This window comes from Pseudophryne corroboree, assembly GCF_028390025.1.
Source record: "Pseudophryne corroboree isolate aPseCor3 chromosome 3 unlocalized genomic scaffold, aPseCor3.hap2 SUPER_3_unloc_18, whole genome shotgun sequence".
In the NCBI taxonomy this organism is placed as follows: domain Eukaryota; kingdom Metazoa; phylum Chordata; class Amphibia; order Anura; family Myobatrachidae; genus Pseudophryne; species Pseudophryne corroboree.
This window is the reverse complement of record NW_026967506.1, coordinates 1,279,674-1,298,856: the sequence shown is the minus strand read 5'-3', so window position 1 is coordinate 1,298,856 and position 19,183 is coordinate 1,279,674. Positions and strand designations below refer to the sequence as shown.

The window sequence follows — 19,183 nt, the reverse complement described above, 5'->3', positions numbered from 1 at the left end:
AAACATATTTCCAAACGCTCATCTCTGCTCAAGCTTCTAACCCCAAGCCACTTTTTACTACATTCAAATCACTTCTTAATCCTTATTCCTCCCTCACCTCGCAAGCCCTCCTCCCTCACCAGCCTTCCGCCTTCACCTCACCAGCCCTTCTCCCTCACCTCACCATCCCTCCTCCCTCACCAGCCTTCCTCCCTCACCTCACCAGCTCTTCTCCCTCACCAACCCTCCTCCCTCACTACACCAGCCCTCCTGCCTCACCTCACCAGCCCTTCTCCCTCACCTCACCAGCCCTTCTCCATCACCTCACCAGCCCTCCTCCCTCACCTCACCAGCCTTCCTCCTTCACCTCACCAGCCCTTCTCCCTCACCTCACCAACCTTCCTCCCTCACCTCACCAACCTTCCTCCCTCACCTCACCAACCTTTCTCCCTCACCTCACCAACCTTTCTCCCTCACCTCACCAGCCCTTCTCCATCACCTCAGCAGCCCTCCTCCCTCACCTCACCATCCTTCCTCCCTCACTTCACCAGCACTCTTCCCGCACCCTCACCAGCCTTCCTCCCTCACCTCACCAGCCTTCCTCCCTCACCTCACCAGCCTTCCTCCCTCACCTCCCCTCCCTCACCAGCCTTACTCCCTCACCTCACCAGCCTTCCTCCCTCACCAGCCTTCCTCCCTCACCTCACCAGCCTTCCTCCGTCACCTCACCAGCCCTTCTCCCTCAGCTCACCAGACCTTCTCCCTCACTTCAGCCTTCCTCCCTCACCAGCCACTACCAGTGCGCAAGTTCTTGCTTCCTACTTCAAAGACAAGATTGATAAGATGTCATGAGCCACCGCAGCTCGCTCCCTGTGGTTGCCAGGAGACGCTAGTTTCCAGCCGGCATTCATTGGTTCCTTGGCAGCCAGGGCTACTGCCAGGAGACTATTGTTGGGAATCTTCCCGGCTGTCAGGGCTCCTGCAGCATTACAGCTGCTTCTAGTTGTTTCAATGGGAAACTCTTCCTGCTTGAGACTGATCCCAGAAATGAAGATGAAGTATCAACACTCCTCATCCTGCTACTCTACTACCTCTCCTCTTGAGCCTATACCCTCACAAATAGGTAAAGTCTCCTGCGCTCATGGAACAAAAGGGAAGATGTGAATCCGCACTGACCTGATCCAATTAGGATCAAATAGACGTGTACAGTATTATAGAACCAACATATAGGGCATCATATATTATGGCAAAATCCTACTAAATCACAAGGTTGGTGGTGAACCCTAGAGTCAAATATCATGTATAAACCAAATAAAGAAGACTCTTTTTGTTGGGGCACTCTCCAGTACAGATACAGAACACACTACAGTGGGTTATGAAATTATTGTTACACAGTTTATTATTAGATGTAAGAAGATACAAACAGTACAATTATGTGATGTGGGTGAAAAATAGAGCTATAAAAAGCAATGAATATATCAGCCAGTAGTAGAGTCATTTCCAGGATTTGAAGTGAAGATAAAGTATCAACAATCTTCTCATCCTGCTACTCTACTACCTCTCCTCTGGAGCCAACACCCTCATAAATACGTAAATCTGTCTCCTGTGCTCAACCCAACCCTAAATAACATCTGTAATCTCTGTCTCCACTGGTACAAGCATGCAGTGATTACTCCCATTCTATAAAAAACTAAATTCTGACCCAAACTCTCTAATACCACCCCATCTCTCAGCTCCCGTGCCCCTCCATGTTACTTGAGACTTGCCTACACTCGGCTCACACACTTTCTAATCTCACACAATTTACTGGACCCACTTCAGGCAGGCTTTCGTTCCCAACACTCCACAAAGACTGACTGACAAAAGTAGTGAATGTTTTGGTCACTGATAAGTCTCTGCTGCATGTGACACTGTTGACCTATCTTCTCATACAAACTTTACAAACCCTAGGTCTACAGGACACAGCCCTTTCTTGGTTCTAATCCTATCTAATCAGTCTTTCAGTGTCCGCTTCTCTGAATCCACTTCTTCACTACCTCTATCAGCTGGAGTACCGCAAGGCGCAGTCTTAGGTCCTCTGCTTTTCTCAATCTATATCACATCTCTTGGCAAACTAATCAGCTGTTTTGGATTCAATATCATCTGTATGCGAATGATACTCAAATCTACCTATCCTGCCCAGATTTGTCATTATCTGTGTTGGTCCGTGTCACTGAATGCTCTTCTGCCATTTCCTCTTGGATGTCTTCTTGCCACCTCAAACTTATTCCCAAAACAGAATTACAGTAATTATATTTCCACCAATAGCAGTTGCCAACCTGATATCTCTATCACTGTTGAGAATTCAACAATCAATCCTACACATAAGCTCGCTGCTGAGGAGTCATCCTCGATTCTGAACTGTCCTTTGTTCCCCACATTCAATCTGTCTCTAACTCTTGCTACATGCATATAAAAAAACAGATCCAAAATATGCCCATACCTTACACAAGACACTGCAAAAACTCTAATCCATGCTCTAATTATCTCCTGTATTGATTATTGCAATAGTCATCTCACTGGTCTTATCAAAGAGACTCTCACCACTGCAATCTATTCTGACTGCAGCTGTGAGGCTTATCTTAGATCACTGGATGTTCATTATATGCAGAGTCGCTCTGTCAGTCCCTCCATTGGTTACCTGTATTCTACCGTATTCAATATAAAATACCTTTACTCACACACAAGGCCATTAACCAAACTACACCAATGTACATCTCTTTGCTTATCTCAAACTACCTCACAACCCGACCTCTTCGCTCTTCACAAGATCTACAGCTTTCATCAACATTGATTATTCGCTCCCACTCAAGATTGCAGGACTTTTTTTGGGCTGCACCCACTCTGTGGAAAGCCCTACCTCACACAATAAGGCTGTTCTCTAGTCTCCAAACCTTAATGCGCTCCCTGGAAACTCACCTTTTCAGGCAAGCTTAAAAAATTCCGGAACCGCCCACATAACCTTCATAATATTTCCTATCCAATTACTTCCCCACTGTAGAGCCCACTTATATCCTCCACATATTTTCCTGTTCTTCAATTCCCCATCCTCCTGACCGCTGGCCAACATCACTGTGTGACCATATCATACAGCCCACCAAGGACATTTGCAATATGGTGGACCTTTACATAATAGATAACACTTATCCTTGAGTACAAATGCCTATCTCCCTGTAGAGTGTAAGCTTGCGAGCAGGGCCTTCCTGCCTCTGACTGTCTTTTATTACCCAGTCTCGTTTTCTCAATGTTGTTTCCAATTGTTTTATTTTGTTATCACGGTTTCCACTTGTAAAGTGCAACAGAATTTGCTGCACTATATAAGAAAACTGTTAATAAATATCTGAACATAGCATTGGAAGATGGATAATAAAATAAGATTTTAAACCTACCGGTAAATCTTTTTCTCCTAGTCCGTAAAGGATGATGGGGACTCCGTAAGGACCATGGGGTATAGACGGGCTCCGCAAGAGACATGGGCACTAAAAAGAACTTTTAGTATGGGTGTGCACTGGCTTCTCCCTCTATGCCCCTCCTCCAGACCTCAGTTAGAAAACTGTGCCCAGAGGAGATGGACAATACGAGAAAAGGATTTTTGTTAATCCAATGGCAAGATTCATACCAGCCACACCAATCATACCATATAACCTGTAATATACGCAACCAGTTAACAGTATGAACAAAACACAGCATCAGTCAAAGACCGATTCCAACTGTAACATAACCCTTATGTAAGCAACAACTATATACAAGTCTTGCAGAGTTTCCGCACTTGGGACGGGCGCCCAGCATCCTCTACGGACTAGGAGAAAAAGATTTACCGGTAGGTTTAAAATCTTATTTTCTCTTACGTCCTAGAGGATGCTGGGGACTCCGTAAGGACCATGGGGTTTATACCAAAGCTCCAAACCGGGCGGGAGAGTGCGGATGACTCTGCAGCACCGACTGAGCAAACGCTAGGTCCTCATCAGCCAGGGTATTAAACTTGTAGAATTTAGCAGAAGTGTTTGAACCCGACCAAGTAGCTGCTCGGCACAACTGTAAAGCTGAGACGCCTCGGGCAGCCGCCCAAGAAGAGCCCACCTTCCTAGTGGAATGGGCCTTTACCGAATTTGGTAACGGCAATCCAGCCGTAGAATGAGCCTCCTGAATTGTGTTACAGATCCAGCGAGCAATAGTTTGCTTTGAAGCAGGCGCGCCAACTTTGTTGGCTGCATACAGGACAAACAGAGCCTCTGTTTTCCTAACTCTAGCCGTCCTGGCAACATAAATCTTTAAGGCCCTGACTACATCCAGGGACTTGTAGTCCTCCAAGTCACTCGTAGCCACAGGTACCACAATGGGTTGGTTCATATGAAATGAAGATACCACCTTGGGCAAAAACTGTGGACGAGTCCTCAACTCTGCTCTATCCACATGAAAAATCAAGTAGGGGCTCTTGTAAGACAAGGCCGCCAATTCAGACACCCGCCTTGCGGAAGCCAAGGCTAACAACATGACCACCTTCCAGGTGAGAAATTTAAATTCAACCGTTTGAAGGGGTTCAAACCAGTGTGATTTAAGAAACTGTAACACCACGTTAAGGTCCCATGGTGCCACTGGGGGCACAAAAGGAGGCTGGATGTGCAGTACTCCCTTCACAAAAGTCTGGACTTCTGGGAGAGAAGCCATTTCCTTCTGAAAGAATATAGATAGGGCCGAAATCTGTACTTTAATGGAGCCTAGCTTCAGGCCCATATCCCCTCCTGTCTGTAGAAAGTGGAGAAAACGACCCAGATGGAAATCTTCCGTAGGAGCTTTCCTGGTTTCACACCAAGTTACATACCTCCTCCAAATACGGTGATAATGTTTCGCCGTCACCTCCTTCCTAGCCTTTATCAGAGTAGGTATGACTTCCTCCGGAATACCTTTCCCAGCTAGGATTCGGCGTTCAACCGCCATGCCGTCAACCGTAACCGCGGTAAGTCTTGGAACACGCAGGGCCCCTGCTGCAACAGGTCCTCCCTGAGAGGAAGAGCCCAAGAATCTTCTGTGAGCATTTCCTGAAGATCTGAGTATCAGGCCCTTCGAGGCCAGTCTGGAACAATTAGTATTGTCAGTACTCTTTTGCGTCTTATGATCCTCAATATTTTTGGGATGAGAGGAAGAGGAGGAAACACATAGACCAACTGGTGTCACCAGGGCGTCTACTGCTGCTGCCTGAGGGTCCCTTGACCTGGCACAATACCTCCGTAGCTTCTTGTTGAGGCGTGACGCCATCATGTCTATTTGAGGAATTCCCCAGAGACTTGTTATCTCTGCAAAAACTTCTTGATGAAGTCCCCACTCTCCTGGATGGAGATCGTGTCTGCTGAGGAAGTCTGCTTCCCAGTTGTCCACTCCCGGAATGAAGACAACTGACAGAGCGCTTACGTGATTTTCCGCTCATCGAAGAATCTTGGTGGCTTCCGCCATCGCGACTCTGCTCCTTGTCCTGCCTTGGCGGTTTACATGAGCCACGGCTGTGACATTGTCTGATTGAATCAGAACCGGTAGGTCGAGAAGAAGATTCTCCGCTAGTCGTAGGCCATTGTATATGGCCCTCAATTCCAGTATATTGATGTGTAGACAAGTCTCCTGGCCTGACCATATTCCCTGAAAATGTCTTCCTTGCGTGACTACTCCCCACCCTCGGAGGCTCGCGTCCGTGGTTACCAGAACCCAGTCCTGAATGCCAAACCTGCGACCCTCTAGAAGGTGAGCACTGTGCAGCCACCATAGTAGAGATACTCTGGCCCTGGAGGACAGTGTTATTTTCTGATGTATCTGTAGATGGGACCCGTACGACCACTTGTCCAGACGGTCCCACTGAAAAGTCCTCGCATAAAACCTACCGAAGGGGATGGCCTCGTAGGCTGCCACCATTTTTCCCAAAACTCGAGTGCATTGATGAACTGACACTCTTTTTGGCTTTAGCAGTCTCGGACCATGTTATGGAGATCCTGGGCTTTTTCTGACAAGAGAAAAACCTTCTTCCGTTCCGTGTCCAGAAGCATGCCTAGAAACGATAGTCGAGTCGTTGGAACCAATTGTGACTTTGGCAGATTGAGAATCCATTCGTGCTGTTGGAGCACTCTCAGGGAGAGCGACACATTCTTCAGCAATTGATCCCTTGATCTCGCCTTTATCAGGAGATCATCCAAGTATGGGATAATTGTGACTCCTTACTTGCGCAGGAGCACCATCATTTCCGCCATCACCTTGGTGAAAATCCTCGGGGCCGTGGAAAGCCCAAACGGCAACGTCTAAAACTGGTAATGACAGTCCTGTACAGCGAATCTCAGGTACTCCTGATGAGAGGGATATATGGGGACAAGAAGGTATGCATCCTTTATGTCTAGTGACACCATAAAATCCCCCCCTTCCAGGTTGGATATTACAGCTCCGAGCGATTCCATCTTGAATTTGAATTTTTTCAAGTACAAGTTCAGGGATTTTACATTTAAAATGGGTCTGACCGAACCATCCGGCTTCGGGACCACAAACAGGGTTGAATAATACCCTTTTCCTTGTTGGGCCAGGGCAACCCTGACAATCACTTGCTGCAGGCACAGCTTTTGAATTGCAGCTAACATTACTTCCCTCCCTTGGGGAGAAGCTGGTAAGTCCGACTTGAAAAATCGGCGAGGGGGCACCTCTTCGAATTCCAGCTTGTAGCCCTGGGAAACAATTTCCATCGCCCAAGGATCCACGTCTGACCGAACCCAGACCTGGCTGAAGAGTCGAAGGCGTGCCCCCACCGATGCGGACTCCCTTATGGGAGCCCCAGCGTCATGCGGTTGATTTTGTAGAAGCCGGGGAGGACTTCTACTCCTGGGAACTAGCCGTAGCAGGTGTTCTATTTCCTCTACCCTTACCTCTGGCAAGGAAGGAGGAGCCCCGACCTCTTCTGGACTTTTGCGACCAAAAGGACTGCATCTGATACTGTGGAGTTTTCTTTTGCTGTTGGGGAACAAAAGGCAAAAAGGTAGATTTACCCACGGTAGCTGTGGAAACCAGGTCAGCGAGCCCCTCCCCAAACAACACTTCACCCATGTAAGGTAAAACCTCCATATGCTTTTTTGAGTCCGCATCACCCGTCCACTGTCGGGTCCATAAGGCTCGTCTCTCAGAAATAGCCATGGCATTGGCTCTAGAACCCAGCAGTCCAATGTCTCTTTGAGCGTCTCTCTTATATATAAGAACGCGTCCTTAATATGGGCCAAAGTTAGTAAAATGGTATCCCTGTCCAGGGTATCAATGTCAGCTGACAAAGTATCTGTCCAAGCTGCAACTGCGCTACATACCCATGCCGACGCAATTGCTGGCCTGAGCAAAGCACCAGTATGTATATAAATTGACTTTAACGTAGTCTCCTGCCTGCGGTCAGCAGGATCCTTGAGGGCCACAGTGTCAGGAGACGGCAGCGCAACCTTTTTAGACAGGCGTGTTAAAGCCTTGTCCACCCTGGGAGAGGATTCCCAACGTATCCTGTCCTGTGCAGGGAAAGGATACGCCATAATAACCCTTTTGGGAATCTGCAGTCTCTTATCTGGAGTTTCACAAGCTTTTTCAAATAACTCATTAAGTTCATGGGACGGGGGAAAGTTTACTACAGGCTTTTTCCCCTTAAACATGTGTACCCTCGTGTCGGGAACAGAGGGCTCATCAGTGATATGCAAAACATCTTTTATTGCAATAATCATACACTGTATATTTTTTGTCACCCTAGGGTGCAACCTTGCTTCATCGTAGTCGACACTGGAGTCAGACTCCGTGTCGGTATCCGTGTCTATTATCTGTGACAAGGAACGTTTCTGAGACCCCGAAGGGCCCTGTGACTCGGTCCAATCCATGGATTGATCCCCTGTTGTCTCCCTGGACTCTGCTTTGTCCAGTCTCTTATGTAGTGATGCCACACTTGCATTTAACATATGCCACATATCCATCCACTCCTGAGTCGGCACCGCCGATGGGGACACACCACTCATCTGCTGCACCTCCTCCTTGGATGAGCATTCTGCTTCAAACATGCCGACATGCACGTATCCGACACCCCACACACACCGGGATATAACTATAAGGGGACAATTCCCCACCAAGGCCCTTTGGAGAGACAGAGAGTATGCCAGCACACACCCAGCACCAAACTGACACTGGAATAACCCAGATAGCGCTTTTATATTATAATAATAACCTATACACTCACTGCGCCAATAATTTTGCCCCCCTCTTTTCTAGCCCTCTGTCTGAGTTCAGCAGGGGAGAGTCCGGGGAGCCAGCAGCTCTGCAGCTTCTGTGGAGAAAATGGCACTGGTTAGTGCTGAGGAATCAAGCTCCGCCCCCTCCAGCGGCGGGCTTCGGTCCCGCTTGAATTAACAAAAAATGGCGGGGGATCATGGATTTACTGCCTCCACAGTCTAATATCTCCCAATATGCCAGTCCCAAGGTTTATTGCTGCCCAGGGCGCCCCCCATGCGCCCTGCACCCATCTGTGCCTGCACTGTGTGTGTGTTGTGGGAGCAATGGCGCGCAGCTTTACCGCTGCGCGCTTACCTCAGTGAAGATCTGAAGTCTTCTGCCGCCTTGAAGTCTTCTTTTCTTCTAATACTCACCCGGCTTCTATCTCACGGCTCTGCGAGGACGGCGGCGCAGCTCCAGGACGAACGGCAGGGTGAGACCTGTGTTCCGACTCCCTCTGGAGCTAATGGTGTCCAGTAGCCTAAGAAGCAGAGCCTATCAGTTAAGTAGGTCTGCTTCTCTCCCCTCAGTCCCACGATGCAGGGAGCCTGTTGCCAGCAGTGCTCCCTGAAAATAAAAAACCTAACAAAATTCTTTTATCAGAGAAACTCAGGAGAGCTCCCCTGTAATGCACCCAGTCTCCTCTGGGCACAGGATCCAACTGAGGTCTGGAGGAGGGGCATAGAGGGAGGAGCCAATGCACCACCCATACTAAAAGTTCTTTATAGTGCCCATGTCTCCTGTGGAGCCCGTCTATACCCCCATGGTCCTTATGGTGTCCCCAGCATCCTCTAGGACGTGAGAGAAAATTATTTATCTTCATTATTCAGACCAAAGGGCAAAGGTACCGAAGTCCTCAGGGTTCTCTCAACTACGATAATATTATTGTCATGCGGCAAAAAAGGCTCAGGTATCAGTAAGGACATCTGTGCAACACCAACTTGGAGTCATTAAGTGATGCTTTTTCCCTTCAAAACCGTTCATATAGTTGTTGTTTTAAATTTTAGTTTTAAAAGTATTTTTAAAACTATTTCAATATTATATTATGCACATCTGCAAAATGGATCTCCAGGTCAAAAACTAGGGGACACGTGATCTCACCATGGTAAGTGGTTAAATATGAAGGACACCCACTTGGAAGTCAAGTTCTGCAAAGTGTAGTTTAGTTGTGACTTCTTAGGTGATCTTTCAGGTGTGATTGTCTGGTGAAACATTTCCCACATTCTGGGCAGGAATGAGGAGACTCTCCTGTATGGAGTCTCTGATGCACTATCAGATATGACTTGCTGCCAAAACATTTCCCACACTCAGAGCAGGAATACGGTTTCTACCCTGTGTGACTTCTTAGGTGACCTTTCAGGTGTTTTTGTTTGGTGAAACATTTCCCACACTCAGAGCAGGAATACGGTTTCTCCCCTGTGTGACTTCTTAGGTGACCTTTCAGGTGTGATTGTCTGGTGGAACATTTCCCACATTCTGGGCAGGAATGAGGAGACTCTCCTGTATGGAGTCTCTGATGCACTATCAGATATGACTTGCTGCCAAAACATTTCCCACACTCAGAGCAGGAATACGGTTTCTACCCTGTGTGACTTCTTAGGTGACCTTTCAGGTGTTTTTGTTTGGTGAAACATTTCCCACACTCAGAGCAGGAATACGGTTTCTCCCCTGTGTGACTTCTTAGGTGACCTTTCAGGTATGCTTTTATGGTGAAACATTTCCCACACTCGGAGCAGGAATACGGTTTCTCCCCTGTGTGAATTCTTAGGTGATCTTTCAGGTGTGCTTTTACGGTGAAACACTTGCCACACTCAGAGCAGGAATATGGCTTCTCTCCTGTATGGAGTCTCTGATGCACTCTCAGACAAAACTTACTGACAAAACATTTCCCACACTCAGAGCAGGAATATGGTTTCTCTCCTGTGTGGACTCTCATATGTACAACAAGACTTGATCTAGTTCTGAAACATTTCCCACACTCAGAGCAGGATAACGGCTTCTCTCCTGTGTGACATCTTAGGTGATCTTCCAGTTGTGATTGTCTAGTGAAACATTTCCCACATTCTGGGCAGGAATGAGACTCTACTGTATGGAGTCTCTGATGCACTCTCAGATATGACTTACTGGCAAAACATTTCCCACATTCTGGACAGGAATATGGCTTCTCTCCTGTATGGAGTCTCTGATGTACTATCATATATGACTTACTGACAAAACATTTCCCACATTCTGGGCAGGAATGAGACTCTACTGCATGGAGTCTCTGATGTAGTCTCAGATATGACTTGCTGCCAAAACATTTCCCACACTCAGAGCAGGAATATGGATTCTCTCCTGTGTGACTTCTCTTATGTATAGCAAAACTTGATCTAGATCTGTAACCTTTTCCACATTCAGAGCAGGAATATGGTTTCTCCCCTGTGTGGACTCTTTTGTGATCTTTCAGATTTAATGCAGTAGTAAAGAATTTGCCACACTCGGAGCAGGAATACGGTTTCTCCACTGTGTGGACTCTCTTATGTACAGCAAGACTTGATCTACTTGTGTAACATTTCCCACACTCCGAGCAGGAATATGGTTTCTCCCCTGTGTGGACTCTCTTATGTACAACAAGACCTGATCTAGTTCTGTAACATTTCCCACACTCAGAGCAGGAATACGGGTTCTCCCCTGTGTGGACCCTCTTATGTTTAACAAGACCTGATCTAGTTCTGTAACATTTCCCACACTCAGAGCAGGATAACGGCTTCTCTCCTGTGTGACTTCTTAGGTGTTCTTCCATGTGTGATTGTCTAGTGAAACATTTCCCACATTCTGGGCAGGAATATGGCTTCTCTCCTGTGTGACTTCTTAGGTGTTCTTCCATGTGTGATTGTCTAGTGAAACATTTCCCACATTCTGGACAGGAATATGGCTTCTCTCCTGTATGGAGTCTCTGATGTACTCTCAGATATGACTTACTGGCAAAACATTTCCCACATTCTGGACAGGAATATGGATTCTCTCCTGTGTGACTTCTCTTAAGTCTAACATAAGTATAAATATTTGCAGCACTAGATGAAGATCCTGGTTCCTCCTCAATACGAGTAGATTTATGTTGTGTATGATCTACAGATGCATTGTCAGTGTGGGTTCCTCCATCACATGAGCCTGGTTCCTCCTTAATATGAGTAGCTGTATCCTGTGTATGATCTGTGGGTGTATAAATGTCACGGTCTGTGAGGGTTCCTCCATCACATGAGACTGGTTCCTCCTTAATATGAGTAGATGTATACTGTGTATGATCTGTGGGTGTATAAATGTTGGTGTCTGTGAGGTCTCCTCCATCAGAGGAGACTGGTTCCTCATTAATATGAGTAGCTGAATACTGTGTATGATCTGTAGGTGTATAGATGTTGGTGTCTTTGAGGGTTCCTCCATCACATGAGACTGGTTCCTCCATAATATGAGTAGCTGTACACTGTGTATGATCTGTGGGTGTATAAATGTCACTGTCTATGAGGGTTCCTTCATCACATGAGACTGGTTCCTCCATAATATGAGTAGATGTATACTGTGTATGATCTGTGGGTGTATAAATGTCACTGTCTGTGAGGGTTCCTCCATCACATGAGACTGGTTCCTCCTTAATATGAGTAGCTGTATACTGTGTATGATCTGTGGGTGTATAAATGTCACTGTCTGTGAGGGTTCCTCCATCACATGAGACTGGTTCCTCCTTAATATGAGTAGATGTATACTGTGTATGGTCTGTGGGTGTATAAATGTTGGTGTCTGTGAGGGTTCCTCCATCAGAGGAGACTGGTTCCTCCTTAATATGAGTAGCTGTATACTGTGTATGATCTGTGGGTGTATAAATGTCATTGTCTGTGAGGGTTCCTCCATCACATGAGACTGGTTCCTCCTTAATATGAGTAGATGTATACTGTGTATGGTCTGTGGGTGTATAAATGTTGGTGTCTGTGAGGGTTCCTCCATCACATGAGAATGGTTCCTCCTTAATATGAGTAGATATATACTGTGTATGATCTGTGGGTGTATAAATGTTGGTATCTGTGAGGCTTCCTCCATCACATGAGACTGGTTCCTCCTTAATATGAGTAGATGTATACTGTATATGATCTGTGGGTGTATAAATGTTGGTGTCTGTGATGGTTCCTCCATCACATGAGTCTGGTTCCTCCTTAATACGAGTAGCTGTATACTGTGTATGATCTGTAGGTGTATAAATGTTGGTGTCTGTGAGGGTTCCTCCATCACATGAGTCTGGTTCCTCCTTAATATGAGATGTATCCTGTGTATGACCTGTGGGTGTATAAATGTCACTGTCCATGAGGGTTCCTCCAACACATAAGACTGGTTCCTCCTTAATATGAGTAGCTGTATACTGTGTATGATCTGTGGGTGTATAAATGTCACTGTCTATGAGGGTTCCTCCAACACATGAGACTGGTTCCTCCTTAATATGAGTAGATGTATACTGTGTATGATATGTGGGTGTATAAATGTTGGTGTCTATGAGGGTTCCTCCATCACATGAGACTGGTTCCTCCTTAATATGAGTAGCTGTATACTGTGTATGATCTGTGGGTGTATAAATGTCACTGTCTATGAGGGTTCCTCCAACACATGAGACTGGTTCCTCCTTAATATGAGTAGATGTATCCTGTGTATGATCTGTGGGTGTATAAATGTCAGTGTCTATGAGGGTTCCTCCATCACATGAGACTGGTTCCTCCATACTAGGAGTAGCTGTATCCTGTGTATGATCTGTGGGTGTATAAATGTCAGGGTCCGTAAGGTTTCCGCCATCACATGAGACTGGTTCTTCCTCATTATGAGCAGATGGATTTTTTCGTAGTTCTGCTGGGAAAAATATATGGTGGTGAGACATACAATGTTCAGAATCCTGCAATTTCACAGTACAAATCCTGGGGACTACCCTTATTTATTACTAAGGATTTGATCTTTCACTAAAGAAGCCTGAAATGTGATTAATGGTAGATGTGAAACATCCAAGTAACAGCCACATTCTTGGTCTTTAGTGTAACAAGCCTCAGAGGCTCCGCAATTACTAGATGAACTTCTCCATCATACTGGAGCGGTGGATTGGCTCTCTGCTTCTTTATCAATGCAAATTGCTGTGGTACTATTGCTTTAGAGGGCCCCACTAGTCTCTGACCCCACACTAATTTCACCAAAATGTGTATATGTTTTGTGTATCTATATATAGCAAAGTCTACACTCACGTATACAGACAAATGTGGTGCTGGGGTAGCAACCCAGGTAGGTCCAGTAGAAACAGGGTGTCCATGCAATGTGTAATAATATGGGTGCACTCACCAGACTAACACAGAGAAGCCATTTTATTGCCCAAGTCACATCATGCAGAGTACAGTCACCAATGTTTTGGTCATGGATTGGACCTTTAACAATGTACTATGCGTGATGGGACTGGGTAAAATAAAATTACTTCTGATGGGTGGGGGCAAATATACCAAATTACACACTTACACACTTACACACACACACACACACACACTGTGTTGAGACAAAGTTTGTAAGCCCTTAAGATACTTGCTGAGAAAATGCTCAGATCTTCACTTAAGTCATAAAAATCGATAAAGAGATAAATCCAGCATTATGGGGTAAATTCACTAACGGTCGATTTTGGGTTTATAGATAATTTTTTGCAAACCGAACACTACAGAAGAGGAAAGCAATGTCAAAACTACCAAACACCCAACTTCAGAATACTGCCGACCAACAACAGACTTTTTTAAATAGACAGGAAATAGCAGATTTACTAATGGTCAGTCATAAAATGACAACAAACCCACCCAAAGAACAGACCTGTGACCCGCGAGATTGAGGGCAGCACCCCACAGATCACTACGATCTCTGCAGGATTCCTTAGGTTCAAAGGGTTAGAAAGAGCTAAAAATAAAAACAACATGTGTGGGGTCCCCACCATAACCTGCCCCATACCACCTAGCCTGGGCTTGTACTGGACAATCAGGGGGAAATGGCGTAGGGTCCCCCATCATAACCTGCCCCTGACCACTTAGCCTGGGCTTGTACTGGACAATCAGGGGGAAATGGCGTAGGGTCCCCCACCATAACCTGCCCCTGACCACTTAGCCTGGGCTTGTACTGGACAATCAGGGGGAAATGGCGTAGGGTCCCCACCATAACCAGCCCCAGACTACTTAGCCTGGGCTTGTAATGGACAATCAGGAGGAAACGGCGTAGGGTCCCGACAATAACCAGCCCCTGACCACTTAGCCTGGGCTTGTAATGGACAATCAGGGTGACAACGGCGTAGGGTCCCCCACCATAACCTGCCCCTGACCACTTAGCCTGGGCTTCTACTGGACAATCAGGGGGAAACGGCGTAGGGTTCCACACCATAACCAGCCCCTGACCACTTAGCCTGGGCTTGTATTGGACAATCAGGAGGAAATGGTGTAGGGTCCCCCACCATAACCTGCCCCTGACCACTTAGCCTGGGCTTGTACTGGACAATCAGGAGGAAACGGCGTAGGGTCCCCCACCATAACCATCCCCTGACCACATAGCCTGGGCTTGTACTGGACAATCAGGAGGAAACGGCGTAGGGTCCCCCACCATAACCATCCCCTGACCACATAGCCTGGGCTTGTACTGGACAATCAGGGGGAAATGGTGTAGGGTCCCCCACCATAACCTGCCCCTGACCACTTAGCCTGGGCTTGTACTGGACAATCAGGAGGAAATGGCGTAAGGTCCCCCACCATAACCTGCCCCTGACCACTTAGCCTGGGCTTGTACTGGACAATCAGGGGGAAACGGCGTAGGGTCCCCCACCATCACCTGCCCCTGACCACTTAGCCTGGGCTTGTACTGGACAATCAGGGGGAAAAGGCGTAGGGTCCCCCACCATAACCTGCCCCTGACCACTTAGCCTGGGCTTGTAATGGACAATCAGAAGGAAACGGCGTAAGATTCCCACCATAACCTGCCCCTGACCACTCAGCCTGGGCTTGTACTGGACAATCAGGGGGAAACGGCGTAGGGTCCCCCACCATAACCTGCCCCTGACCACTTAGCCTGGGCTTCTACTGGACAATCAGAGGGAAACGACGTAGGGTTCCCCACCATAACCAGCCCCAGACTACTTAGCCTGGGCTTCTACTGGACAATCAGGGGGAAACGGCGTAGGGTTCCCCACCATAACCTGCCCCTGACCACTTAGCCTGGGCTTGTATTGGACAATCAGGAGGAAATGGCATAGGGTCCCCCACCATAACCTGCCCCTGACCACTTAGCCTGGGCTTGTACTGGACAATCAGGAGGAAATGGCGTAGGGTCCCCCACCATAACCTGCCCCTGACCACTTAGCCTGGGCTTGTACTGGACAATCAGGAGGAAATGGCGTAGGGTTCCCCACCATAACCAGCCCCTGACCACTTAGCCTGGGCTTGTATTGGACAATCAGGAGGAAATGGTGTAGGGTCCCCCACCATAACCTGCCCCTGACCACTTAGCCTGGGCTTGTACTGGACAATCAGGAGGAAACGGCGTAGGGTCCCCCACCATAACCATCCCCTGACCACATAGCCTGGGCTTGTACTGGACAATCAGGAGGAAACGGCGTAGGGTCCCCCACCATAACCATCCCCTGACCACATAGCCTGGGCTTGTACTGGACAATCAGGGGGAAATGGTGTAGGGTCCCCCACCATAACCTGCCCCTGACCACTTAGCCTGGGCTTGTACTGGACAATCAGGAGGAAATGGCGTAAGGTCCCCCACCATAACCTGCCCCTGACCACTTAGCCTGGGCTTGTACTGGACAATCAGGGGGAAACGGCGTAGGGTCCCCCACCATCACCTGCCCCTGACCACTTAGCCTGGGCTTGTACTGGACAATCAGGGGGAAATGGCGTAGGGTCCCCCACCATAACCTGCCCCTGACCACTTAGCCTGGGCTTGTAATGGACAATCAGAAGGAAACGGCGTAGGATTCCCACCATAACCTGCCCCTGACCACTCAGCCTGGGCTTGTACTGGACAATCAGGGGGAAACGGCGTAGGGTCCCCCACCATAACCTGCCCCTGACCACTTAGCCTGGGCTTCTACTGGACAATCAGGGGGAAACGGCGTAGGGTTCCCCACCATAACCAGCCCCAGACTACTTAGCCTGGGCTTCTACTGGACAATCAGGGAGAAACGGCGTAGGGTTCCCCACCATAACCTGCCCCTGACCACTTAGCCTGGGCTTGTATTGGACAATCAGGGGGAAACGGCGTAGGGTCCCCCACCATAACCTGCCCCTGACCACTTATCCTGGGCTTGTACTGGACAATCAGGGGGAAACAGTGTAGGGTTCCCCACCATAACCTGCCCCTGACCACTTAGCCTGGGCTTGTACTGGACAATCAGGGGGAAACGGCGTAGGGTCCCCCCACCATAACCTGCCCCTGACCACTTAGCCTGGGCTTGTACTGGACAATCAGGAGGAAACGGCGTAGGGTCCCCACCATAACCTGCCCCTGACCACTTAGCCTGGGCTTGTACTGGACAATCAGGGGGAAACGGCGTAGGGTCCCCCACCATAACCTGCCCCTGACCACTTAGCCTGGGCTTGTACTGGACAATCAGGGGGAAACGGCGTAGGGTCCCCCACCATAACCTGCCCCTGACCACTTAGCCTGGGCTTGTACTGGACAATCATTGGGAAGCGGCGTAGGGTTCTCACCATAACCTGCCCCTGACCACTTAGCCTGGGCTTCTACTGGACAATCAGGGGGAAACGGCGTAGGGTTCCCCACCATAACCTGCCCCTGACCACTTAGCCTGGGCTTGTACTGGACAATCAGGAGGAAACGGCGTAGGGTCCCCCACCATAACCTGCCCCTGACCACTTAGCCTGGGCTTGTACTGGACAATCAGGGGGAAACGGCGTAGGGTCCCCCACCGAAACCTGCCCCTGACCACTTAGCCTGGGCTTGTACTGGACAATCAGGAGGAAATGGCGTAGGGTTCCCCACCATAACCTGCCCCTGACCACTTAGCCTGGGCTTGTACTGGACAATCAGGAGGAAACGGCATAGGGTCCCCCACCATAACCTGCCCCTGACCACTTAGCCTGGGCTTTTACTGGACAATCAGGGGGAAACGGCGTAGGGTCCCCCACCGTAACCTGCCCCTGACCACTTAGCCTGGGCTTGTACTGGACAATCAGGAGGAAATTGCGTAGGGTTCCCCACCGTAACCTGCCCCTGACCACTTAGCCTGGGCTTGTACTGGACAATCAGGAGGAAACGGCGTAGGGTCCCCCACCGTAACCTGCCCCTGACCACTTAGCCTGGGCTTGTGCTGGACAATCAGGGGGAAACGGCGTAGGGTCCCCCACCGAAACCTGCCCCTGACCACTTAGCCTGGGCTTGTACTGGACAATCAGGAGGAAATGGCGTAGGGTTCCCCACCATAACCTGCCCCTGACCACTTAGCCTGGGCTTGTACTGGACAATCAGGAGGAAATTGCGTAGGGTTCCCCACCGTAACCTGCCCCTGACCACTTAGCCTGGGCTTGTACTGGACAATTAAGGGGGAAATGGCGTAGGGTTCCCCACCATAACCTGCCCCTGACCACTTAGCCTGGGCTTGTACTGGACAATCAGGGGGAAGCGGCGTAGGGTTCCCCACCATAACCTGCCCCTGACCACTTAGCCTGGGCTTGTACTGGACAATCAGGGGGAAGCGGCGTAGGGTTCTCACCATAACCTGCCCCTGACCACTTAGCCTGGGCTTGTACTGGACAATCAGGGGGAAACGGCGTAGGGCTCCCCACCATAACCAGCCCCTGACCACTTAGCCTGGGCTTGTACTCGACAATCAGGGGGAAACGGCGAAGGGTTCCTCACCATAACCAGCCCCTGACCACTTAGCCTGGGCTTGTACTGGACAATCAGGAGGAAATGGCGTTGGGTTCCCCACCATAACCAGCCCCTGACCACTTAGCCTGGGCTTGTACTGGACAATCAGGGGGAAACGGCGTAGGGTCCCCCACCATAACCTGCCCCTGACCACTTAGCCTGGGCTTCTACTGGACAATCAGGGGGAAACGGCGTAGGGTTCCCCACCATAACCAGCCCCAGACTACTTAGCCTGGGCTTCTACTGGACAATCAGGGGGAAACGGCGTAGGGTTCCCCACCATAACCTGCCCCTGACCACTTAGCCTGGGCTTGTATTGGACAATCAGGGGGAAACGGCGTAGGGTCCCCCACCATAACCTGCCCCTGACCACTTATCCTGGGCTTGTACTGGACAATCAGGGGGAAACAGTGTAGGGTTCCCCACCATAACCTGCCCCTGACCACTTAGCCTGGGCTTGTACTGGACAATCAGGGGGAAACGGCGTAGGGTCCCCCCACCATAACCTGCCCCTGACCACTTAGCCTGGGCTTGTACTGGACAATCAGGAGGAAACGGCGTAGGGTCCCCACCATAACCTGCCCCTGACCACTTAGCCTGGGCTTGTACTGGACAATCAGGGGGAAACGGCGTAGGGTCCCCCACCATAACCTGCCCCTGACCACTTAGCCTGGGCTTGTACTGGACAATCAGGGGGAAACGGCGTAGGGTCCCCCACCATAACCTGCCCCTGACCACTTAGCCTGGGCTTGTACTGGACAATCATTGGGAAGCGGCGTAGGGTTCTCACCATAACCTGCCCCTGACCACTTAGCCTGGGCTTCTACTGGACAATCAGGGGGAAACGGCGTAGGGTTCCCCACCATAACCTGCCCCTGACCACTTAGCCTGGGCTTGTACTGGACAATCAGGAGGAAACGGCGTAGGGTCCCCCACCATAACCTGCCCCTGACCACTTAGCCTGGGCTTGTACTGGACAATCAGGGGG

At 49.1% G+C, this 19,183-nt stretch overlaps 1 protein-coding gene across 1 annotated transcript in view; it reads right to left on the bottom strand.

Annotated features, from left to right (window-relative positions):
• Positions 1-1,352: 1,352 nt before the first annotated feature.
• The window catches only part of LOC134983554 (oocyte zinc finger protein XlCOF7.1-like), a 31,270-nt gene continuing 13,439 nt past the window's right edge, over positions 1,353-19,183 (bottom strand). Inside the window, exon 3 of the mRNA XM_063949201.1 lies at positions 1,353-13,137. Coding sequence (XP_063805271.1) covers positions 9,854-13,137 — 3,284 coding nt within the window. The 3' untranslated portion in view covers positions 1,353-9,853. The remainder of the gene's footprint in view (positions 13,138-19,183) is intronic.